General features: G+C 40.6%; 1 protein-coding gene across 4 annotated transcripts in view; it reads right to left on the bottom strand.

The window, feature by feature from the left end:
- ATF6 (activating transcription factor 6) overlaps positions 1–27311 on the bottom strand; it is a 202722-nt gene that overhangs the window by 104136 nt on the left and 71275 nt on the right. For 3 of the 4 annotated variants that reach the window (XM_045456585.1, XM_045456587.1, XM_045456583.1), the window contains exons 11-14: positions 23457–23570; positions 22459–22558; positions 14454–14521; positions 10863–10977 (exon numbers count right to left, since the gene is read on the bottom strand). In XM_045456585.1, the coding sequence (XP_045312541.1) occupies positions 10863–10977; positions 14454–14521; positions 22459–22558; positions 23457–23570 (397 nt within the window). The remainder of the gene's footprint in view (positions 1–10862; positions 10978–14453; positions 14522–22458; positions 22559–23456; positions 23571–27311) is intronic. The other variant, XM_045456584.1, reaches the window with a different exon arrangement.

Raw genomic sequence — 27311 nt, 5'->3', positions numbered from 1 at the left:
CTGAAAAATAATCTCTATCCGTGTACTACCGACATCAACTCTGAAATACAAGAGGATCTTCCTGAGTGGATAGCTTCCCTCATGCATAATGGTAACTAGCCTTGGCATTTGAATTCATTACTTTTCAAAGACTGGTTTTCAGATTCACCATGAGACACAGATGGCCCTGATAAAAACGGTCAAGAAGGTGGTCTATCACAAATTCTCTATCAGGTTGTGGTGGTGGTACAAACTAGAATATGGAGTCAAGTTGGTGGATGGTATCCAGTCTGTTGGTGTGTTCAATCAGTATCTGCAATATGCCTGGTGCTCTGGTGGAGACCAGGGATAGAGTGATGACTAAGACAGAGACAGTTCTTGCCCTCAAGGTGCTTAGGGCCAGGCAGAGGAAATACACATGAAGCAAACAATCACATCATCATTTAGTCAGACATATTCTACACTCCTGGTCTCCACTAATCATCCATCCTGTTGACTTCCAATGTGATTCCCATACTAGGAGTTGGAAAACTCCTCAAAGCCTACTCCTAATAGGCTCTTCATAGATTAGCATCAATGCCTTAAAATAAATATCACACTACTGCTAGCCTTAGGATTTTTCAGCAAAAACCAACTAAGTGTCAGTGTTCAAATTTGCTGATGGTGTTAAAGTTAAATCAGAGTCCAAAATGAACAAATCACCACATATGGGGGAGGGGAGGAAATGACACGAGTGTTTCAGACCTTAATCCTGAGTCAGATCGTAAATCATCAACTTTTCCTAACCATAATAATTGCTTCCTCCATAATTAAGATTGTGACATCATCAAAAAACTTACACCAAACTTTGTTTAGACATAAAATGATTTAACAGCCTACGCTGCTAGTTTTCTGGCTTTATATGAGGAAAAAAATCCTAGACCATCTATGTATACATTAAATTAGAAAGAGTTCTATCAAGCTTGATATTTTTAAAACTCTTGGCCATTATTTTAAAAATGCCTCTTTATTTAAGATTTAGAAGACTTGATGCCTCAAGGAATACTGGAAATATGATTTTGTTTTTTAAAAATCTGGTTTTAATTCCATACTTTTTTTTGTAGTCCCACTGCAAATAAACAAACAAGAATTGTTCTTCAACTTTCTCCATGCTCTGCTTTAAACACAAAAGCATTAAGATGAGGAACGAACAATGACTTGCTTATTTTCTTTTAAAACAGCTGTCAAGAATAAAACATATGCTCCTTCTTACATTCTATATAAATGAACCACAACAGTCTGCATTTGCCATATATTTTACCTTTATCCTTATCCTTAAACAAAGGCACACACGCACATACACACACGTGCACATACGCACACACACACACATGCACACACACATGCACACACATACACGGCGCGCCCTTAGCTCTCTTTAACCATATCCAGGCCATCCACCTTCCCTTAAATGCCAAGTTTACCAAACCCACCACTTTATTTCCTTCACATTCTCTCCTACTGCCTCTGGATTCCATTCTGAATCTGTTCCACCACAACCGTAATCTCAAATCACCAATGACTTCCATGTTTATACAGAACAAATGGACTTTTCTCATGTCTCATTCTCAGCGAGCTCTGTAAGACCCGATACTGCTGACCACCTCCTTTTTGAACTCTTCTTCCTCAACCTCCATGTTTTAAAATCAAATAAACAAGTCAGTTTTCTCACTTCATCTGTGGTATACTATTCCAATTCTCCTTCTCTATCTCTAACCTTTTCTCTGTGTTCCCCCGCTACCTGCTGTTCCTCCTACACTATTACTTTACGTAGCATGTGGCTTGGTTTTCCATTGGGCTTTGTCTTGGATCTTGTTCTCTTTGGAAAATTAACCTGAAGCAACTCAGTGTATGTTATGAACACGGAGATCCATGGAATTAAATTCCAAATTGAATACTTTGAAAGAAAAGACATTTGGATATATAAAGGTTCTAGAAAGGTTCTAGAAAAGACATTTGGATATATAAAGGTTCCAGACTATGTCATACTAGACACCTGAGTAACCCCGCTGTGCCTCAAGTTCCCCATCTGCAACGTGAGCGTAATAACGGTACTTACCTCACAGGGATATTGTGAAGATTGAAGGCAGGCACATTACAGGCACTATGAAAGTGATTATTAAACAAATTATAAGACCAGCAGCTATTAAAAACTCAACCTCGGGGGGCCTGGGTGGCTCAGTTGGTTGGGCGTCTCACTTCGGCTCAGGTCATGATCTCATGGTCCGTGAGTTCGAGCCCCGTGTCGGGCTCTGTGCTGACAGCTCAGAGCCTGGAGCCTGTTTCACATTCTGTGTCTCCCTCTCTCTCTGACCTTCCCCCATTCATGCTCTGTCTCTCTCTGTCTCAAAAATGAATAAACGTTAAAAAAAAAAAATTTTTAAACTCAACCTCATTAATTTATGGGCCCACCTCGTAACTTGACATTTTGTTGTTTTTGTGATAGGTGTTTTCCAAAACCCTTAAAACATACTAACTCCACTAGACTGAATCACTTTAGCTACATCAAAAACAAACGTAATAGCGGGGCACCTGGGTGGCTCAGTCGGTTGAGCGGCCAACTTCAACTCAGGTCATGATCTCGCAGTTCGTGAGTTCGAGCCCCGCGTCAGGCTCTGTGCGGACAGCTCAGAGCCTGGAGCCTGCTTTGGATTCTGTGTCTCCCTCTCTCTGCCCCTTCCCCGCTCATGCTCTGTCTCTCTCTGTCTCTCAAAGATGAATAAACATGAAAAACAAACAAACATAATACCACAGATTTCTAAGAGGACAGTGTTCACACACACACACACAAACACACACAAACACACACACACACACACACACACACACACGAATACTATAGATTTCTAGAGCTACAAACCTACTCCATCATTCTACAGATAACGAAACTGAAGAAAGGAGACAAGCAATTTGTCCAAAGTCACAGAGCAAACAGTGAGAGGGAGAATCAGGGCTGGAATGCAGGTCTCTAAAGTATGCATCAACATATTACTGAAAAAACGTTTTTTTTCCCTCATCTACTCATGATGTGAAGAAATACCTTTCTTAGAATGCAGTTTTGCCTTCAGGAAATATTCCCTCATTATGAAAAATCTGAAATTTGATAAGAAGGAAACTATCAAAATTTCAAGCTATCAATTACTAAACACCACCTTTCTTCAAGGTAACTTTAGAAGGCTTGCAGAAAGGACTTTATTCTATGGTTAAAAGTCCACCCACATCAGAGCAGATTGTGTATTTTTTTTTTTCAATGTTTATTTTTTATTTTTGGGACAGAGAGAGACAGAGCATGAACGGGGGAGGGGCAGAGAGAGGGGGAGACACAGAATCGGAAACAGGCTCCAGGCTCTGAGCCATCAGCCCAGAGCCTGACGCGGGGCTCGAACTCACAGACCGCGAGATCGTGACCTGGCTGAAGTCGGACGCTTAACCGACTGTGCCACCCAGGCGCCCCCAGATTGTGTATTTTTAAAGTTGTCATTGTTATTTGAATTACAAAAGTAGTTTTAAACATTCAGTGAGAAAGATTTCCTCTTTCGTTTCTGCAAACTCCACCTCTACTAATCTTTCGAACAGTAGGATATAAAAAGGTTAAAGGGCACAAATAAACAGTGATTTGAGCAGCCAACATTTATTTAGGACTTGCTCTGCACACTCTGGAGTGTGTTGCAACAGACCTTATAGAAAGAGAAAGCAGAATGAAAAGATTTTTATCCCTGCCCAGAAAAAGCATGCAACCTAAAAAGGAAGATTAAAAAGTGCACATGAAAAACATATTATAAAATAAAGACTTAAATAGAGCACACAAATAATGAACAGTTGGAAAACTGTCCTGATTCAGATGGATCTGCCTACCACCCTGAGAGTTTTGAAGACTTTAAATCATTTGTGGGAGCTCCTGGGTGGCTCAGTCAGTTGAGCGCCCAACTCTTGGTTTTGGCTCAGGTCATGATCTCACGGTTTGTGAGTTTGAGCCCCGCGTTGGGCTCCACATTGGCAGTGTGGAGCTTGCTTGGGATCTCTCTCTCCCTCCCTCCCTCTCTCAAAATAAGTAAGTTAATTAAAAGCTTTAGAAAAATAAACAAGCTATTTGTGAATTGTAAGTGTTCTGTGTCCATGGCTATTCTGTATCCAAGTCTAGTTACAGAGACTATCGTCATTTTTCAAACATAAAACAAATCACTTTAGAATTCGCATTGAAGAGTATAAATAATAGAAATATTTATGTTAGCTAACAATCTGTTATAGAGCCAAGGAACAAATGACTAAATCCCCTAAAACCACACAACAGTAATTCATATTTAACGAGGAGCTTGAGATCAAAAGTTTCTGATCTCCGGGATCTGGCAGGCCAGATACAGAATCCATGATAAAATGCACTTATACGTGCACAAAAACCACCCTTCTCTATGAGACATGCTAGAGTACCAATTATTAAAAGGGTGTCTATTTTGGCTAAAGTCCTTTCTTTTTAAGATACACATAGATTTTTTTCCCCCCAGTTGTTTTAAAAAGAAACCAGAAGCTCTCAATGCCCATTTATTCCATTCCCTGGATAAAATCTTACAGAGCATCAGGTTATTCTCTACTATTGTGAAAGTGTAACCTAATAAATAATCTATCGTCAGGTAATCAAAAATCTGAATTGTTATTAGGTAACTCCAGTAAAAATGCCTAGCAGATCTGGCAAAGAAAATGGCTCTGGAGGAGTAATTATGCTATTTACATATTCTGTAGTATGTCTGAAGGACAGCACTAGAGTGTAAAGAAAAAAATCACTGTATTAAATTAGAAGGCCTCAATGATTGCCCTAGCTCTATTGCTTACAAGTCCTGTGTCCTCAGACAAGCCACTTAACCTCTCTCTGCCTCAATTTCTTCACTTGTAAAAGGGGACTAGGAATACTTACTTTATTATTTTAAGGAACTAACAAAACCATGTCAAAAAAGTTTGTACACTATAATGGTCATAAACACTGAAGGTGGCAGCATTTGTGTATAAATGAAATGGAAGAGAAAATGAATGAAGAGAATGTTACAGATTTAATTGTTAAGTGGTTGAGCGGATACTCAGAGAATTCTGCTCCATTTTTTATAATGTGCTTCAGACCTGAATGAGATATATTTCAATGTTAAAAATTATTAGAAAAAAAACCTCCTAAAAGGTTTTTTAAAAAGTCTCTCTTCTAAGACTTTTTTTTTTTAATGCAAGTATCTTTCCAAACTCATTTATTCCCATTTTTTTTTTTCTATCTAGAGAAAGAATTTGGCTAAAACGCAATGAAACTGGAGATAAGAAAATGGCCAACCTCCAAGATTGATGTGTCTATGTTCCAGTTGTGAGGTCCTGAAACAAAAGGAGCTGAATCCTTTTGAAGTAGACTTTATAAAGTGACTAACATTCTTTGATTACTAAGGAAATTCCTCTTGCCTCTGACGATTTCATACACTAAACAGTAATTCCAAGAAATAAATAACATGCATCCAAAAAGATGCCATTCTTTCTAAGCATATAGTAGGTAATAATGTAGGTGTTACACTTAGGAAATATCATTGTTATTCTGTGAAATTCCTTTTTATGGCCTTCCATGGGAGTCAATCCTTGGCAAACATTTTGAATCAATAATATCACAAGTCAGCCTTCCTGCACTCATTAGAGGCTTTCCTATACTTTGTCCAAGGCTCCAAGTTTCTGGCTCTAGCTGCCGGACTCTACAGATACTAGACATAAGCTCTTCTCCAAAACAAGAAAACAATGAGGTCAAACGACAATCTATGCCAAAATGTTTCTGCCAAATACTAAACACTGAGGATGTAAGCACCTCAAAGTTCTATCTCTGAACTGTTCAACATTTCACAGTCAAACATTTCACCCAGGTGATTTCTTCAGCTCTAAACCTTAGATTCAGAGTCAAGAACGAAGCCGATGCAGCTCTGGCCAGTGCCACCATAAAGGGACAGAGGAAAGGTCATCTCTGAATTTTCTGTTGGAATTCAGCATCACTTATGTTATTCCTTGCATCAGTAGATTCACATTGCTTTAAGCAAAGCAGATGTAAAAATATCTTTTAATGATTATGAAAAGCAACAAACTTCCATCACTGTGATTTCTCTTAGTGAACCATTACCCAAAATTGTTCTGCTTAATAAACACAGAGTGGCTAGGGGTGCCTGGGGGGCTCAGGCGGTTAAGCGTCTGACTCTTGATTTCAGCTCAGGTCATGATCTCACGGTTCATGAGTTTGAACCCCACATGGGGCTCTGTGCTGACGACACAGAGCCTGCTTGGCATTTGGTCTCTCTCTCTCTCTCTCTGTCTCTCTCTCTCTCTCTCTCTCTCTCTGTCCCTCCCCCGTTTGCTCTCTCTCTCTCAAAACAAATTAAAAAAAATAAATAAACACAGAGTGGCTGGCATTGTGCTCAGTGTCAGGAGTGGTAATAAAAAAGCATCTGACACTTTCCTGCCTTTAAGAGGGTTATGATATAGATGAGAAGGCAAGCCTCTTAGATCCAACAATTCGGAACCAATACAAGAAAGAATTGTTTTTAAAAGCCAGATTGTGTAGTGTAATAAACACTTTATGAAGCTCTAAAGGCTCACCACAATCATTTTTTCACAAGAGTGGCCCCAGGCTGTTCCTTCTGCATAAAGTTGCTGGCTTACAAAGCAAGAGAATACATTTGAAATCAACCCTATTTCCCTGGTCACAAATCAATGAACCATGACTCATGAGGCAGGCCATCTACATAAGATTCTACATAAGAGATGATATATGCACGTATACATACATACATACACACACACACACACACACACACACACACACACACACACAGTCAGATATTCTTTCTATCCAGAAAGTCTGAATGAGCAAATGTGTGAAAAAGAGTGCCGTGGCATCACTGGAACTGCCACCAAATCGGGAATGATGACAAACCACTATTCTAATCTCTGGGAGGACCAGTACACATTCCAGGCTATGAAGCACAAGCCCAGGGGGACTATTTGGCTGTTGAGCCAGGTTCCTGCACCTCTTCAATGCTCATGTATCTTCCAGGAAGACCCTATTATTTAAGGTTATCCTAACAATCCATGCCATATACATGATACCACTAACAAATTTTTTATAAGAGACCAAGAAGGGATAAAATACCCATATAGGGGACTATATCTAAGAATACATAAAACACTCAGAAAGGGTTATTGTATCTAGAACACATAAAGTATTCAGAAGGAGGGGGAGAAACATCTCTGAGGCAGGCACACAGCTACAGCTCACATTCTCCTTATGTGTGTTACGTTATGTATGTATCTGAAATAGATGAAAAGACAGCGTTAAATGTATGACTTTGTCTTGAGGGACAGGCAGTGAAAATAGAAAATATAAAATAAATAGTGTTCCAAAAAGTAGGCATCCATTTCATTTGAAAAGGAAATCTCAAACAAGAACGAAAAGAATATGGTCGGGGCACCTGGGTGGCTGAGTCGGTTAAGCATCTGACTTCAGCTCAGGTCATGATGTTGAGGTTGGTGGGTTCGAGCCCTGTGTCGGGCTCTGTGCTGACAGCTCGGAACTTGGAGCCTGCTTCAGATTCTGTGTCTCCCTCTCTCTCTGCTCCTCCCCCACTCACGCTCTGTCTCTCTCTCCCTCAAAAATAAATAAACATTAAAAAAAATTTTAAGAATGAAGATAATGCGGTGAGCTGACATTCACAGCCATCTGAATCAGAACGAGGCTGTTCTTAACGGGAAATTGCCCCCAGGAAGATCACGAATGACTCTCTCCTGTTATTAAGAGATCACAGAGCAGCATCTAGAATAGTATTGCAATGTTCAGTGGAATTATAGATAAGGTAAATATCATTTTCCTGCCTTTTTTCCCAATGTTCTCTTTCCTCCCCTCTTTAGTGTCACTTCCTTATCCCACCTTGCACGAGCCTTGCTGAGCTATTTGTCCCTGTCCCATGTTTTTGACATCATTTTAGTCTATTCTTTCATTTACTCCCTCCCTCCCTAAACAGACTATCCTATGAAAGCACAGAGAAAAAAAAAAAATCAACATTAAATTTAACTGGATTTTTTTTATTAATGTATCAGACCACACTCAAAGTGAGTTGAAAGTCTGAGAAAAAGTTATTTCCCACCACTGCAGCTCCAAACCGTAGTCAAAGAAAGGAGGAAAAGACAAAATACTTAGAAGAAAATAGGTTATGAACACCTGGAACTAAATAAAGGGAGTAGAGCGAGTTACTAAGTTGGAGGCAAAAACTTAAAGCAAAGTCAAAAGAACAGGAAAAGGTTTGAGCCTCTGACAGGATTATTGGGATCATAAGCATTCTTTCCTGCTGGCCTGTAGCAGGAAGTCAGCAGTTATCCAAGAGTGAGTCTGCTCTGGAGAAAATTATTTCAGCAGCTCAACTGCAACGTGATTAAAGAGCATAGGAGTGTGGGGTGTGAGGAGGTACGAGGCTGAGACAAGGTAGGTTTATTAAATAATGGTATCCTAAATGGTCAATGGCTATGTCTACCTTTTTAGATAATCAAATACTTCATCAAATACATATCCAATTATAAAATGAAACAATATGGCTTCTGTTATGTCTCATTTACACTAAGCCAAACCTTGAAGCTTTAGAATCTCTGTATTTCTTAAATTCCAATGCAATCATATAGTATCAATTAAGATAATTTCTGTCAATGAGAAAAAGCCTACATCCTTCTGCACAAGAAATGATGCTCCTCACCTTTTTGATGAAACTGTTAGAATATTTTATGTTGACAAATGGAAGCATGAGGTCATTACTTTTTTCATTTTCATTTTAGCAAGAACAAAAAGAACCATCCAGCATTTAGAAACCAAATATTCTTGTCCCATGACACAGTTTATAGCTATCATGATCAAATTAACTTCCTTATCACCACTGTTAAAACAAGAAAAAATGAAAAAGGATGTTGTCTCTAACTACTGTTACCTAATGAAGTTCAAGTTTATCCTTACTGTTCCTTGACATAAAACACCAAGATGTGATAAATCAGTAATTAGGAAATAAAAAATCCAAACAGAATGTGACAGATAGTCTCAACAGTTTTCCAGAACATGAGAAAGACTGTTTATTCCAGAACATGAAAAGGCTGGGAGCAGCGAGAAGAAATCAGTAATTCTCCAATGGCACTTTCTACAGCAAACTAAAGAGAGCTTTTACAAACGCAAGAAATATAATGTGTATATTTAAAATAAAAACACCATTCATCTTCCTTTGTAGATATAATCCCTTTAAAGCTAGAATTATTGTTCTCTCCCCTAGAAAAACGTTATTAACCATGATTTCAACCCATGGCTTGACCACTGCTACTTCTAATATGTATTAAATATACTGTTTTAGTCAAATAATAGAGAAGTTATCTGGAACCTAAGAAAAAGTAACAGCTATTCGAGTGTTAAAAACACTCTTCTGTGGTAGCTTCCATAAACATATACTTGAACATGTTCACTTTAACACCCATCAAGTCTCTCCACAGTGCTCCCACATCTCACGTCTAAAGTTTAGCTTTTTCTTCCCACTTTTAACATGACGGTGTCTGACGCTAAGGCAAAGACTTACTTCTCAGCAGCCAATACAGTTGGAACCTTGCTGAAACCCTGTTCTCAGCTGCCCCCTTGCTGCTGGAAATGAACTTTGAGGCTGGTGCAGTATAGAAATACACCAATTACGTCTGAGAGAATAAGCCGGGCACAAGGAACTTTGTGAAAGGGCAGAAATCATGAGATGCCATTGGTGAAGTATGCCAAATCTCCCAGTGTATTTGATTATCAGCTAAAAATATATGAAATTTCTTATTTCTCTAATCTTCAAGTGTCAACGTTCTCAGATTCTAAACTTCCAAGCTACTAGATATTCATGCCTTAGGAAAAGAATTAACTGACAATTTTAGATAGTGGTGACCATAACCAGAGAATGAATTGTTTGCTCTCCTGTTGGCACAGGTTTATTTCTAACAGTGCCCCCTCAACATTCTTTAAAAAGGAAGGAAGGGAGGAAAGAAGGAAGGAATGAAGGAAGGAAGGAAGGGAGGGAGGGAGGGAGGGAGGGAGGAAGGCAGGCAGGCAGGCAGGCCGGCCTAGGATACAAATCATGCAGGAGTTCTAAGTCATTCATGTGTTCCTGGTTTCACACACAGCACTGTTAACAGAGATTCACATGGCAACTCCATGAAAAATGTATTTTCATTTTATAGGAAAAGAAGATAGAAAGCATACAGCCACGCATCTTATTTCCATTTAGTCTAACATTCATAACATCCAAGAGTACTCGTACACCCATTTCCTTTTGCATCGACCAACACATTCTTCACCAACAGAAATAAATGTCTGATGGGGAGGGAAAAGAAGAACAGGAAGTCTTAGGGACATAAATCCAAACATTCCACATCAATATTACTGATCCACCCACGATTCACCTTAATCCCACATTTGGGAAGTCTGTTTCTCAATTACCAAACAGGACTACCACCGCAAAGCCTAAACAGATTTTTGTTTTTTAATATTCTTCCTTATTTTGTTAATAATCAAACCATATGGATACAGGAATGACAAAGAATAAAAATCAGCAAGCGGTTTATATTTTCTGAACTTGTGGCCTGACATCAATCCATGTTCGTCTTCGCAACGCTGAACAGCTCAGAAACAAGCACGTGTGACAAAACTGAGATAGACTGTTCCAGTCATAATTTCTTGAAACGGCTTTCTATCTCACATCTTTTTACCTCCTATGGTACTCAGCTCAATGCCCTGTACATAACAGGTACTCACAAATATCTTCTTTCTTCTTTCAGAGTGAACTTACCCTTCGAAATGACACGACATAGAACGTATCTCCCCTTCTGCGGATGGCTTCGAAGAAGTCTTGATAACTTCTGGGTGATGCATAGTACACTTGCAGCTCACTCCCTGAGTTCCTGCTGAAGGAAGAACAGGGCAAAGTGTTCGTAAACCAGAAAATTTCATCTCCTCTCAAAAATACTCCCCGTGCTAAGGCTACGTCTGAATTATAAGAATTACTCTCAACCAAAATAGTAGCAGCATTCGGCAGTAATTTTTATAATAACGTTCTGAAAGCCCAAGGTCAGGATATTTATAAGATCCAATTCACTAAAGCAAAAACTCTCATTTCTGAATGGAAAGCTCTAAAAAAGCACCACTCAAGTTCACTGCAGAGCATGTAAAAATAATAAAGAGTATCAGAAAATAGATTTCTGCATTGGTTTGCATGATTTTAAATTTTTGGTAACAGACATTAAGTCTTAGGGAAGTTATTTTTAACCACTCTGTCAAATCTGTAAGGCGTACTTGTCTATAAGGCTGTGTGAAAAGTGGGGAGAAGGTAGGATTTGGAAACAAACAGACCTGGCTTTGAATTTCGTCTCCACTCCTCAAATGGGTACTCTTAGGGAAATCAACCCCTGAGCAACCTCAGTTTCCTCATCCATAAAATGAGGATAACCATGTAAACCCGCAGGATTGTTACTGGTCAGAGACGTTATATATGTGAAGCACCGAGTAAGGCCTCATAGGAGTCACTCAACAAACGCCAGCCACAGATACAGGAAGTACCACGTCAGTGCCTTTGTAACATTATTAACTAAAACTATAGTACCTCAACCACATCGTAGCCCCAAAAGATACACTCAAATGATATTAGTGTAGTTTTTAATATTTCCAGTCTTTTATTATTTAGCGCAATAAGCCAAAACCCAGAAGTTAAAGGAGAATTTTTTAAAATGTTGCCTTTTTCTCCAGACAACCTGTGTTTTCTTTCTTATAGGTTCTTCTACATTTTCTATCCAACTTTATGAGGAAAAAAAAGACTGATCTAAAAGGAAAATTATAAATGAATCATAAGAACTTTCTTTGAAATAATTCCATTCGCTCATGAAGCCACTTCTAACCATGTTATTTTGACATACAATCAATTCTGATTCATCATTATAGTTATGTTCTACAAAGTCGGTGTGAACACTGAATTAATAAATACTGAACCACTCTCCTAAGGGAAATACCGTGTTAGGTTCCTTATAAGCCCCTACCTATGGCATATTTGTCAACAGATTAATATATAACCTTGTTTTTATGTTTCTGTTTAAAGACACCTTCTTCAACATATCTCGTTCATTCATTAACACTGAACTCCTGGTCAACAGCACTGTCACTTATGCCTGAATGAAGCTTATCTAATATGTATATTTTTCCACATGGCACAACACAGCCTTTGTTTGTTTTTTTTTAAGTTTATTTATTTACTTTTAAGAGCGAGAGAGAGAGAGAGAGAGAGAGAGAGCGCAAGAGGAGGGGAGGGGCAGAGTGAGAATGAAAGAGAGAGAGAGAGAATCCCAAGCAGGCTCTGCACTGCCAGTGCAGAGCCCAACGTGGGGCTGGAACCCACACACCGTGAGATCATGACCTGAGCCGAAATCCAGAGTCAGACGCTTAGCTGACTGAGCCACCCAGGCGCCTTGGCACAACACAGCTTTCTCGAACAATAGGTAGCCCTTTGGGACTGTGCTTCAGGGCCATTTTAGACAGTGAAATCACACACACACCCAAAAAGCATAAAAATGTGAAAAATATGGCATTAAACAGACTTCAAAAAGAAACCTGTTTACAGTAGGAGCTGAAGCAGGAAGGCGCAGTGGGGCCTTGTTAACTGAGCCTCACTTAGGACCATCTATGCACACGTGCAAATGGCTGTAAAGGCATCTTGAGTATTGGGGAGCCTGGGTGGCTCAGTCGGTTGAGCATCTGACTTCGGCTCAGGTCATGATCTCGCGGTTTGGGAGTTCGAGCCCTGTGATGGGCTCTGTGCTAACAGCTTGGAGCCTGGAGCCTGCTTCGGATTCTGGGTCTCCTTCTCTCTCTGCCCATCCCCCGCTTGTGCTCTGTCTCTCTCTGTCTCTCAAAAATAAATAAATAAATGCAAAAAAAATTTTTTTAAAAAGCATCTTGAGTATTGATTTGGGGGCACGAATACATTTTAGTGAGTAGGCTGACTGACTCACTGATACAGAATACATGATTAATTCATTTAAACCACTTTTTTAAAGACTTTTTTTTAAAGCAGTTTTGGATTCACACCAAACCTGAGGGGAAGATACAGAAATTAAAAATATTTTTGACTAGTAACGAAATAATATGCCATCATAATGATGCATCAAAAAATGAACGTATTTTTAAATATATATATATAGTAAATGAACGAAATATTCTGATCACTAGGAGAATTATTAGTCACTATACCTATTTGAATTATCTATTTCTACATGATAACACCGTATCTCCCGATTTGAAACATTCGTGATTGCCAATATACTGCTCACTGCCATTTAATAGAGACTCTCAGTTAACAGGGTAATAAACAGCTTTCCACTTACACTGGGCATATGTTCTCAGGGCCAGGTACCCGGTCTGACACACAGCTGGTGCTCAGTAAATGTGAAATTAATAGTAAATAAATTGTGAACTCTATGTCTGTGGGAAAGCTACACACAGAATCTGAGACCCTCTACTTCCATTTCAGTGGCACTGTCATCAATATATCACATCAGCACCATCACCAGCTTTCAAACGTGCCAAGGACCATGCGAAGTGTTTTAAATAAATTATGCGATTTGATCATCCACTCAGTGTGGCCAAAACTGTGTAGATGAGGAAACTTTAAGTTCACCTGTTTGATCCACAGAGCAAGTGAGTGGCAGAGATGTTCTGAACTCTGTCCAATTCAAAAGCCAACAACTTAATCATAATACTATATTGCCTCCGGTAGTATTGTTCCTTTTAGTTAGATGTGTTTGGTCCAAACATTTCGACCTTAGATACAGCACTCCTTCCAGATTCCTTCAAAAGCTTAAGTAGCATCAGTGTAGTGAAAAAGGAATTTTGAGTCAAATTGATTTGAGTGCCAATTCTGCCTCTTGTTGGTCTATGACTCTGGCTTAGAAAAACTAAGTGACTTGCCCAGTTTTTCTTCATATAAAATAAAGACTGTGATATCTACACTCTAAGTTATTATACAGATTTTAAAATAAAATGCATGGAAAGCACTCAGCAAGACACCTGGCACATTCATAAAATAACACTCCCTGCCCCTGGCTCATGAAATAGATGCAAATCGAGGACGAGAGTTATGGATGTTTACATTGTACAGCAAAATGACGACTGAACAGCATTCTGACTAAATCTGTATTAAAGGAATCTGAGAGTTACCCTCTTGAAATTCTCTGGGTTTACTCTGACCACTCAGAAGCAGTTTGGTCTGTGAACTAACAGAAAAGTCACTGATGAGAACAAGTGTAATTAAGACAGAAGAGAAATGTGCCTCTCAACTTTACTAAAATACTAGGTATTTAAAGTTCCTTGGCCAAGAACTTCCACACTTTCTTACCTGATCCTAGTGGTTTCTGTGTATTGGACAGCCATGAGCTGAGAATTTGAGCCCTGTTCCAGAGCACCCTGGAAGAAAAAAAAGACTTAATGCCATATAATGAAATTAGATGAAGATCTTCCTATATTGACTCACTCTACATTTACTAAACTCTCATTAAAGTATTCATATACCAGGGCACCTGGGTGACTCAGTCAGTTAAGCGTCCGACTTCGGCTCAGGTCATTGGTCTTGTGGTTCATGAGTTTGAGCCCCACGTCAGGCTCTGTGCTGACAGCTCGGAGCCTGGAGCCTGCTTCGGATTCTGTGTCTCCCTCTCTCTCTGCCCCTCCCCTGCTCACGTTCTGTCTCTCTCTCAAAAATAAGTAAACGTTAAAAAAAAAATTAAAGTATTCATGTGCCTTTTTTTCATGAGTATTCTGAGAGACCAGGTTCACATAACTAAGTACCAACAGAGAGATTAGAACTCTTCTGGTCACGCTCTGGGCTGAGAGAAGAATCTTAAAGAGATTAAAATGTTAAGGCATTTTCCCATAAAGTTTAAAAATACAGTCCAGGGGCGCCTGGGTGGCGCAGTCGGTTAAGCGTCCGACTTCAGCCAGGTCACGATCTCGCGGTCCGTGAGTTCGAGCCCCGCGTCGGGCTCTGGGCTGATGGCTCAGAGCCTGGAGCCTGTTTCCGATTCTGTGTCTCCCTCTCTCTCTGCCCCTCCCCCGTTCATGCTGTGTCTCTCTCTGTCCCAAAAATAAATAAACGTTGAAAAAAAAAAAAAATTTTTTTTAAAAATAAAAAAAAAAAAAAAAATACAGTCCAAAAGCTTAGTTCAACTACCATAAGTTTTATGACCAAGTCATACAAATATTACTGAACATATAACAACTTGTTTGTCTAAAGTAATTATTTTTCCAAGGCAAGTTCCTGAAGTGTGAAAGGTTCATAATGAAACTGGATCCTATTGTTTACTGAATGAAACACAAAGATCATCTCGCCAAAATGTACCTATGGGCTAAGCCATCATTAAAGAGATTTCGGCGATGACTTTTCTGGCCAGAGAACAGTCCAATCTGGAACCATGAGTGGCCCACATATGCTCTACTGGGGACCTGTCTTCTTGCAGCATCTGCCTGGCACGGAGCCTTCTTCTATTCCTTGCCGGTTTTATAGACTCATCTTCTGAAGTCTTTTTTAAGGGGATCAGAGTTCAAGGGCACGTTACCAATTATTATCTTAGGAAGTGACCTTATTATTACCCTGTCAAAAGTGGCTTAAGGAACTGTTTATTCAGAAGACTATTAGCATTTGTTCATTACTGTATCCATCCATCCATCCTGTAGTAATCAACTTTTATAGAGCACTTACGACAGGCACTGACTGGGAACACAGACATGTGGAAACAATACAATGTGATAAATGCTAAAACAGAAGAACAGACAAGGAGTTAAAGGGGAAAAAACAAAGAGGGAACAATTTTGTTTAGTGGATGGAACCAATATGCAGGGCTGAATACTGGGCTAATTTCTGAGAGTAAAATGCCAAGGGTCTAATTTTATGAAAATCTAATGTAGGGGTTACATATAACAGGTGTTCAATAAATGCTTATTTACTTATTTATTTTTTAATGTTTACTTTAGAGAGAGAGAACTCTTATCTCATGGGCTCATGAGTTCCAGCCCTGTGGCAGGCTCTGCACTAGAAGTGCTTGGGATTCTCTCCCTCCCTCTCTCTCTGCCCCTTCCCTGCTTGTGCTCTCTCTCTCTCAAAATAAATAAACTGAAAATATAAATTTGACATACCCCTCAATAAATGCTTATTTATTTTTAACGTTTATTAATTTGGGGGGGGGGGGGGCAGAGAGAGAGAGAGAGAGAGGTGGAGACAAAGGATCCGAAGCAGGCTCCAGGCTCTGAGCTGTCAGCACAGAGCCCGACGTGGGGCTCGAACTCACACAACCGCAAGATCATGACCTGAGCCGAAGTCGGATGTTTAACCGACTGAGCCACCCAGGTGCCCCTCAATAAATGTTTATCTAAACAAAATTTTTAAAATATCAACAAAATGAAGGGTGCCTGGGTAGCTCAGTCGGTTGGGCGACTAACTCTTGATCTTGGCTCAGATCATGATCTTGAGGTTCGTAAGATCCAGCCCTGAGGTGGGCTCTCCACTGACAGCATGGAGCCTGCTTGGGATTCATTCTCATTCTCTCTCTCTCTCATTCTTGTTCTCATTCTCCTTCTCTCTCTCTCTCTCTCTGCCACTCCCTGACTCGGGTACTCTCTCTCAAAATAAACAAACATCTAAAAAATATGTATCAATAAAATGAAAAGGAAAAAAGAAAAACAGATACACAATAGCAAACTTACTGATATGTTTTCAAGTAGTAAATAAAGCCAAAATTCAATTATAGCTAGCTGATAAAAACAATGTTTAAAATTAACACATTAAATATCTGAATTTTTTTTATTAAATTTTTTAAATATTTTTATTTAGTTTTGAGAGAGAGACACACACACACAGACAGAGCATGAGCACGGGGAGGGGCAGAGAGAGAGGGAGACACAGAATCCGAAGCAGGCTCCAAGCTCTGAGCTGTCAGCACAGAGCCTGAGGCAGGGTTTGAACCCATGAACCGTGAGATCATGACCTGAGCTGAAGTGAGATGCTTAACTGACTGAGCCACCCAGGCGCCCCTGGTGAATTTTAATGTTTAATTATTTTGACAGTGAGAGCATGAGCAGAGGAGGGGCACAGGGAGGGGGCGGGGGAGAGAGAGAAGGCAAGCAGGCTCGGTGCTACCAGCGCAGAGCTCAACCAAGAGCCAAAACCAAGAGTCCGAAACTTAACCAACTGAGCTACCCAGGAGTCCCAATATCTGATACATTTTAAATGATTTTGCTAGTTTGGCACATTTGAAATTAACGCAGAAGTCTGAAAGAAACCAGACTTCTTTCTCTAGACTCAGAAATGAGTACACAGACTTTCCCTGTTACAGAGACATTAGAAATAAAAATTAGATGTGCCATTTAACCTAAGATTTAGACCAATTAACAAAAGAATCTCTGAAAGGGGCGCTTGGGTGGCTCAGTGGGTTGAGCATCCAACTTCGGCTGGGGATATGATCTCACAGTTGGTGAGTTCAAGCCCCACATCAGGCTCTCTCCTTTGTCTCCCTCTCTCTCTGCCCCCCATTCTCATTCTCTCTCTCTCTCTCTCAGAAATATTTAAAAAAAAAAAAAAAAAAAAAAAAAAAAACTCTGAAAAACTGTCCAAGAGGCTTTTGCATTTTTAGCTACACAGAATTTAACAAAAGGTATAATTAGCAAAAATATGACACATTTACATATAAATGATGTTAAAATTTCAATTACGCTATAGATTTGTCTGTTTTTCCCTTTAGTTCTACCATTTTTTTGCCTTATGATTTCTGAAGCTTTGATACTATGAGTCTATATATTCAGAATTACATCTTCTTGAGTAAATGCTCCTTTTATAATTATGAAATATTCTTGTCTCTTACAATATTCTATCTAGAAGTCTCTGATTAATATAGCCACACCAGATTTCTAACGCTTAATATTTGCATTGTATACATACTTTCCCACACTTTTATTTTCCATGTGGCTTTCTATTTAAAATGTTACTTCATGTAAACAGCATATACTTAGGTCTTCCCTTTTACAAAATCTAGTTTGACAATCTCTCCCTTTTAATTGATGTGTTCAGCCCATTAAATGGAATTACTAGTATGGCTGGGTTTAAGTCCACTACCTTGGATTATATTTCTTTTTATCCTATTTGTTCTTTATTCTTTTCCTACCGTCTTTTGGTTAAAATACTTACTTTTTAGTATTCCAATTTTATTTCCTGAATTGGCTTTTTAGCCTTACTTCTTTGTGCTAGTTTTCAGTGCTTGTGTTAGTGTTTAGTAACACAGTCTACCTTTAAATATTATTTGGACAATATAACTTTATAACTCCATTTACCATTCTGTGTTCTTATTGTCTTATATTTTACTGCTACAAAAGCTATAAACCCATAAAAAATTGTTACAAGTTTTCCTTTAAAAAGACAATAATCTTTGGGGCACCTGGGTGGCTCAGTCCGTTAAGCGTCCGACTTCGGCTCAGGTCACGATCTCACGGTCCGTGAATTTGAGCCTCGCATCCGGCTCTGTGCTGACAGCTCAGAGCCTGGAGCTTGTTTCGGAATCTGCGTCTCCCTCTCTCTCTGCCCCTCCCCTGTTCATGCTCTGTCCCTGTCTGTCTCAAAAATAAACATTAAAAAAAAAATTTTTTAAGACAATAATCTTCTAAAGACATTTAAATATACATATATACAAAAAATACTTTTATAAAAAGGCCATTTATGTCTAATAGATACTAACCCATTCTGGTGCTCTCCCTTCCTGCTAATCTGGAGTTGTGTCTGCTACCGTTTCCTTTAGTCTAAAAAATTTTAGTAGTTCTTATAGTGCAGATCTTCCAGAGACAAATTATCTCAGCTTTTATCTGTCTGAAAATGTCTTTATTTTACCTTCATTTTTTTTAAATGTTCTTTTTTTTTAAGACAGAGAGAGAGAGAGAGAGAGAGAGAGAGAGAACGAGCGGAGGAGGGGCAGAGAGAGAGGAAGACCCAGAATCCCAAGCAGGCTCCAGGCTCTGAGCTGTCAGCACAGAGCCCAACGTGGGCCTTGAACTCACAAGCTGTGAGATCATGACCTGAGCTGAAATCAGACGCCCATCCGACTGAGCCACCCAGGCACCTCTATTTTTCCTTCATTTTGAATATGTTCACTAATTTGCCCCTTTGCCTTTTCTAGACTCACAATCTAGAAAGAGTAGAAGTATGAAATGGGACAAGCCAAATCAAGGATATAATGCTTAAGAGATCACAGAAATTTCAAAGAAATGTCAATTTGTCAAATTTACAGAATATCTTATCTAGACTAGTGGATCCTTTTAAGCATCTGAAAAGAGTGGTTGTGAGGAAAAAGAGGTTGAAATGAGGAAAGACTAGGCAGAACAGTTATAACTCATTACACTAAGAAAGAGAACCAGAGGAATTCTTTGTATGTTTTAGTATTGACAACAGCATAAGCAGAACGATCCTTCTTCTGACCAAGAACTTCTTTTATCCTTGACAAACAGATTCCTCCTTGTCACTCGTTTCTCTGGAAGAGCTAAGTGTCTCACACTTCTGATCGTTATCTAAGCTCATAACAGAAAGATATATAACCAAGATAGCAAAGAGATAACACTTGAGATTAAACTCCAGGTCTCCTCATGTTCAAAGGCTGTGAAATAAAAACAAAATTCTCTTCTTTACGTTAAAATTCCTTCAAGATTAGGGGCGCCTGGGTGGCTCAGTTGGTTAAGTGCCTGACTCTTGATTTCAGCTCAGGTCATGATCTCTGATTCGTGATGGAGCTGAGTCCACAGGGGGTTCAGCGCTGGGCATGGAACCTGCTTAAGATTCTTTCTCTCTCTCCCCCCACCCCCTCTCTCTCAAGTAAAATACAGTACGATAAAATAAAATAAAGTAATAACATTCAATAATTAAAATTAAAAATATAAATATAAATCAGATCAAGTCCCTCCCCTGCTGAAACCTCTCAATGCTGTCTGAGTTCTCAAACCTGGGATGAAATCCCAAGTTCTCACCGTAGACGATGAGGCTACAAATTGGCCTCTGCTGCCTCTCTGATGCCATCTTCTACTATTCGACCCCTAGGCATTGCAGTCCAGCCTTACACAACTTCTCGATGTTCCTCAAATATCCAGACTGCTTTCCTCCTAAAGATCTTTCTTTATATTTGCTGTTCCAGTTTTCTGTAAGCTCTTTCTCTAGATTTTCCCTTGGATCTTTGCATTGTTTACTCCTTCATTTTTTTCTATTGCAAAAGCAACGTTCTCACCAAATCCTGAACACAAAGGAAAATGACCTTTGCCTCACCTACTGCAAGGGAGACTGTGAAAAGTGACAAGAGTTTTAGCCACCTGAACACTGGCTAAAGTCTAGGCGAGATCCCTAAAACATTCTGCATAATCTTCCAAGCTCTCTCTTCCCCCACACCCAAAGCTAGAAGCAAAGAATTTCCAGTTGTTGAGGTCACAGAGTAGAAAGAATCTGGGTTCCCTAGCCATTGCTTGAAAAGAAGGCATTCTAGGGGCGCCTGGATGGCTCGGCCGATTAAGCATCTGACTTCGGCTCAGGTCATGATCTTGTTGTTTGTGAGTTCCAGCCCCATGTCGGGCTCTGTGCTGACAGCTCAGAGCCTGGAGTCTGCTTCGGATTCTGTGTCTCCTCTCTCTGCTCTTCCCCCACTCACATTCTCTTTCTCAAAAATAAACATTAAAAAAAAAAAAAAAGGCATCCTAGAGAGCTGTATTAGACTTTGTGTGGGTGAGAAACAAATTTTTATTCCATAACCTACTGAGATTTCGAGGCTAGTGGTTACAACAGCTAACATTAATTACCTTGGCAATACCTTACTCAAGTGAAGTCTCTTTAGAGAAGCCTTCTCCAACCATTCAGTCTAAAAAAGCCACTTACCTCTCAATTTAACCTCTAATCTCCAACCCTATTTTTTCTTTAGAGAATTCTCTAACTTTGAATATATTTAAATATTTATTTTTTCTTTTGTGATGAGAACTTTAAACATAGACTCTCTTACTAACTTCCAAATATACTATACGGTATTATTAACTATAGACATCATGCTACATATTACGTTGTATAACGTATTTACTTTGTAACTAGGAATTTGTACCTTTTGACTGCCTTCACCTATTTCACCCACCCTGCTACCCCCCAGTCTCTGCATGTGTCCTCTGTATCTAGTTCAGTTTTTGTTGGGTTTTTTTTTTGTTTTTTTGTTTTTTTTTACAGATTCCACATGTAAGTGAGTTCATGTAGTATTTGTCTTTCTAAGTCTGTTTTCAACTTTACGTGTTTGTGCGTTATCTCTCCCATCAAAATGTAAGCTCCAGGAAGGCAGGGATTTTATCATACTCACTACTGTGTTCCAGGATCTAGTATGTAATGATCGGCTCATCATTACTACCATAGGTACTAATGGTGGGGAGCTTGTAATGTGCCAGCTGGTAGTCTCAGCACTTCAGAAGCAATAATGAATACTGGATGAATGATGCAATGACCACAAACGGTGCTGTGGGGTAAACCATATTAACCTGGAAGCCCAACCGGGGTGCCTGGCTGGCTCGGTCAGTAGAGCACGTGGCTTCTGATCTCGGGGGTTAGAAGTTCGAGCCTCATGTTGAGTGCAGAGATTACTTTAAAAAAAAAAAAAAAAAAAAGATGGGAGCCCAACTAAACAGGCTGTAAATAAGAGTTGTCATTAACCTGGAGCCCCACGTGTGTAAGTTCAAAACGTCCTCCTTGAAGATGTGCCTCCACTTTCAAGCTGTCCTACGTCTCCACACCCTCTTCTCGAAAAGCTCTCGGAAGACCGGAGATGAGCAGTACCATTTATCGTACCATTTGCGCCCAAATCACTCGACATACACGCCCACGTAGAGGAAGCCCCGGCTTGAAAGTAAATGTGAGGGAGAGAGCAAGAAGCAGCCCCTGCCCGAGCAAGAACCACTCGCGCTGTTGAACCGGGCGGACGGCGTTCAGTGCCAGCGCCGGCCGCGTCTGAGGCAGCAGGAAGCGGCTGAAGTTCAAGTTTTCCCAATTTTACAGGGAAGAAAGCAATCCGTCTGAGGGGAGACTTCCAACAAATGTGCCAACCGTTGTTTAAAAACAAGCACAGGGGCGCCTGGGTGGCTCAAGTTAGTTAAGCCTCCGACTTTGGCTCAGGTCATGATCTCATGGTTCGTGGGTTCGAGCCCCACGTCGGGCTCTGTGCTGACAGCTCAGAGCCTGCATCAGATTCTGTGTGTGTCTCTCTCTCTGCCCCTCCCCCACTCACACTGTCTCTCTCTCTCTCTCTCTCTCTCAATAAATAAACATTAAAAATTAAAAATAAAGACAAGCACAAACAAACCTGAAGAATACGGGTTTTCTGTTGATTATTCGTCATTCTTCTGGACTTGGTCCTTTCCACTTCATGCCTGTGAACCCATCCTCGAAGCTCATGATTTAACCTATAAAATAATGTAGTTAATTAAACATACTTCCTAGAAACAAACGTCTCACTCTTGGTTGAAAATGAATTTAGTCGTATTCTACAGGTTCCAAATAGCACCCCGAGTGCCTGATGATTCAACGCTGCTTTTTGACTGGAAAAAGCTGAGACACTAATGTCCAGTTCGTTTTGACACGACATGGATTTTTATACAGTAGCCTCCTCGATCATGAGTTCAAAATTAAAAACAAAAAACAAAAACAGCCAAATACCTTCCGAATGTAAATACTGGATGCACAAGTTTTTTCACAAAGAGAGTATTTCCTACTTCTGCTCTTGGGCCACATACACACCAACAATGGCGATGCTGGAGAGCATTTAACAAGTCACAGGACCCTAACAGCAAATGGGAGCGTGAAAGCCTTTGAAAATCACACTCTTTGGGGAGAAGGAAAAGAATGAACTCAATTGGTCAGGAAAAAATAGTGGGGGGAGAAATAAATTTCAGTGCACTGTAACCCAAAATGCCCAACGCTGGGAATATAAAAGGGCTAGTTATACCTCTAGAATCGCCGCTCTTCAAACAGTTATCGTCCTAACTTGAAGAAAAAGGTGCTGTCAATGTTACCGCCCTCAAGTCTAACATCCTGAATTTTTATATTAAGATCGTTCTGTAGTTCTCAGATAAGGCATATACTTCAATAGACAACCCCAATACCCTCACCCGAAGCAGACCCGTCACCATCTTTAGCAGGTTGGTGGGGGAACTGGACAGCAACTGATACGCCCATGGTCATCCGGCAAATAAGCAGAGGTCCTCTCAGCCACTTAGCTCATCTGCACGAATAGTTTTCCCGGTTTCAAAGCCGAGCCCAGGAGCCCACTCAGATATTTCTGCAACGGTCTACAACACTCACCTGAGAGATTCTGTGGTGTTAATCAGGGGCTGACAAGGAGGGGGAGGGATATAGAGGAGTGGCTCTTCGCTGAGCACCATCAGGGCCTTGTCATTCGAAACAGAATGATCGTATCTGGAAAACATAAGCAGAAAATACATCTCCTTGTGTCTTAAATTCCTAAGTCGTTTGCTATAAGAAAATCATCACTAGCATTAACGTTTTATGGAAATAAAAACATACGGAGCAAGTACTATGTACCAAAAACTAAGGACAGGATGGTAACACATGGCCCACCGAGCTGCCGGAACACAGGTGACACAGTAAGGGGGGAAGCAGGGGCACAGACCCACTGACGGGAAAGACAGTACCGCGTGACCAGGACTCAAGTTTCATGGTCATTCACAATTCTGTGACGACAAAACTGAAGTCTCCCTAAAACCGTGTGTGACAGGGGCAAGGAGAGGCATCAACACCTGCAGGCGGTGAAGTGAAAGTGTTCAAAAGTTGAATATAAATTTTGGAGTCCTGGGGGCGCCTGGGCGGCTCAGTTGGTTAAAACGTCCGACTCTTGATTTCGGCTCAGGTCATGCTCTCATGGCTCGTGGGATCGAGCCCCACGTTGGGCTCTGTGCCGTCAGCGCGGAACCTGCTTGGGATTTCTCTCTCCCTCTCTCTTTCTGCTCCACCCCTGCTCACATGTGTGCTTTCTCTAAGCAAATAAACATTTAAAAAATGTTTAAACCTGGGGCGCCTGGGTGGCGCAGTCGGTTAAGCGTCCGACTTCAGCCAGGTCACGATCTCGCGGTCCGTGAGTTCGAGCCCCGCGTCGGGCTCTGGGCTGATGGCTCAGAGCCTGGAGCCTGTTTCCGATTCTGTGTCTCCCTCTCTTTCTGCCCCTCCCCCGTTCATGCTCTGTCTCTCTCTGTCCCAAAAATAAATAAACGTTAAAAAAAAAAATTAAAAAAAAAATTTAAAAAATGTTTAAATCATGAAAAAACCTGAATCGCTAATAAAACACCAAAGTAAAGTTAACCAGTCACTCCATTAGCTTCAAAAATCCACTTTCCTAACCGTCACGCTGATCTACACCACGGGAGTTGATATCCAGGGTGTGATGGAGGGAGCACAACCAAGGCTGGACATCAGAAGCCGAGCTGCGGGCATCACTGCTATTTATTCTCACTCTGCTACCTTCGCCTTTCTCACTCAAAACTCTTAGATCGGTCTTAAATTTCTTTACACTCAATGCTCTAGATTTAGAAAACTTGGTATGCTAAAACTCAGAAAGAAAAAATATAAAAACAAAATTAGACACGGCTAGACTCACAGTTTTCATCAACTCATCGAACCACTATTTACTGCATACCAACCGTGTGCCAGGTACTGCGCTAGGAACCCAACAGGGAACAAGAAAAATGAAGTGTCTGTCCTCAAAGGCCTTAAGGGGGAAGAAGGACCAACTATAAGAGAACAAACACATAAAATAAATTCAAAGAAAGAATCTAGGTAGCAAGAGAAAACCTGTGGCAGGGGCTACTTTAGATGAAATGGTCTGAGGAGATGGTATTTAAGTCAAGGCCTAAAGGAAAAGAGGGAGGCACTACTATAGAAACTGGGGAAACAGTGTTCTCGACAGAGGCAGGTGGGGAGAAGGTGGCCGTCAGGAACTCAAAGAAGGACTACACACCAGCTGAAGAGTTGTGAGCAAGTGAGGGAGGCACAAGACAAGCTCAGACAGACTGCCTGGATCCTAACAAGGAATTACCGGAACATAACGAGAGGCTCACAGAGAGAGGTGACAGAGTTCAGTTTACGCTTGCATCCCGCCACTGTACCAAAACTGGATTCGAAGGAGATCAAAGCGGAAACCGGGAGGCCGGCCCAGAGGCAGCTGTCATCCAGGCAAGAGCTGCGACAGCACGACTTAGGTGCTGGCAGTGAGACGGAGGGGAGCAAACCAATGCAAGATACTTTTTGGAAAGGTATCGATGGCACCGGTTGAAAGGGAGGAATCAGCGTTTCCGGCAGAAGCAACGACGGAATGAGGAAGACCGTTGTAGACAAGGGGCTGGAAGATGAACAAGGAGACGGACGCAGGGGTCCACCGTGCACGTGTTAAGTCTGACATGTTAAAAAAAAAAGAGAGAGAGAGAGATGTCAAGCAAACTACTGGGTGAAGGAGTCTGGAGACTCAGAAGGGAAGTCTGGGTGGGAAACACAAATTTGGGAGTTGTCAGGATACGGAGATACGGGCTGTGCGCTAAATTACGGACGAGTCACAGAGGCAGAAAGAAAACTAAAATACCCACAGTTCCAGAGGATGAGGTTTGGATGGAGGAGGAGCCCAGAAAGAGGACTGAAGCAGAGGTCTGTGAAAATGACAGAAACTGAAACCTGGAGCGACACAAGGAAGAATGTCCCCAGGAAGGAGGGACCCCACGGCCGGACGTGGAGGAAAGACCAAGATGAAGACAGAAGTTTCCGCTGAATCTGGCAACACTGAAATAACCGGCCTCTGTGACAAAAATAATTTTGGCAGAGTAGAAAACTAACTTCAAGAGATGAAAGTTACAGACTTCTATGTAAGCCACACACAACAGCTGAGGACATACAGATCATTCTTCCTGCAAGTGGCCCCAGAACATTCTCCACGTCCTCTCTTCTGCCTCTGGGAGTTAAAACGTTTGAATAACACAGAAATGGCAGCACACACAGGTAGTAACAGGTGGCACACACACCACCCTGAAATTAAGTGTTGAGGGAGAAGGGAAGAAAACCTCTCCTTTGCACTTGATAAACTCTAAATGCCTACAAGAGGAGGCTGTTTGCTAGACTCAAAGCAAACAAAAAATACCACCACCACCACCACAGACCTGTCTCGTGTGCCTTAGGTTAAAAACTCAGGTCTTCATACTTAGGAAAATATAACTGCTGCTGTCCATCACAGAAGTCTAAAATTACTTTTGGAAATATATTTTTTATTTATAATTTTATTTCTATGTGATAAACCCTAGTATAATGATTTCTGCACATCTGTGCTCACTGGCTTTTTCTATCAGCCAAAAATATTCGTTGGAAAAGAGAAAAAAGTCTGATAGGAGAAATACCAGGAAAGGACCTGGGTGGAGCTGAAGGGAAAGGAAAAGGGAGAGTCTCAGCCAATATGCAATCTGGAGACAATCAGATCCACACTAATCCTGAGATGGCCAGCGTTCTAGGCTGCTTGCAAACAAATCATATTGATAGAAAACATTTTAGCAAATAAATCACTACCGCAGAGGACAGTGCTAGGGAGGGAGAGTTAAGTGATCAAAGCAAGAAGATCACACTGGTGGACTGATAGCTATTTCAATTTCCCAAGCTGCTCAATAATAATCTTAGATATTTCAAGAGATTTGCATGTAGCCAAGAATCCATAATCTTGTCCTTTTTTTTTTTTTTTTTTTTTTTTTTTTTTTACCACCACCAGTAAGCCGAAACAGGCCATGGTGACTTTGGGGTGGGCAACAGTGGACGGCTTGCATCTCATATACTACTTTGAAAGTTGACAAATTACAGCCTGAAGGTCATTCAAATATCTGGGTCGAACTAGGATCATCAGAGCACCGTGTTCTCCACGTCACCTTACTCTACCACAGACAGATTGATGAAGGTTTCTACTTGTTGTGGTTAGTTCAACATAAATAACATTCTAGTAAAGGCTATCTGAACTTCACTGCAAGTATGCAATCAATAACTCGTTCTACTTTTTAACGGCCTGCAATACGTAGCTGAAGGGCACAGTCTGCACTCTCATAAACCCGAAGACTATCAAATTTAGAACATAACTTTTGACAGATCTCACGTGGACAACAGAGCTCAAAATTACACGTA

Source organism: Leopardus geoffroyi, chromosome C3, assembly GCF_018350155.1.
Source record: "Leopardus geoffroyi isolate Oge1 chromosome C3, O.geoffroyi_Oge1_pat1.0, whole genome shotgun sequence".
NCBI classification, from domain to species: domain Eukaryota; kingdom Metazoa; phylum Chordata; class Mammalia; order Carnivora; family Felidae; genus Leopardus; species Leopardus geoffroyi.
The sequence above is the reverse complement of the archived record's forward strand: the minus strand, read 5'-3'. Positions and strand labels throughout refer to the sequence as shown.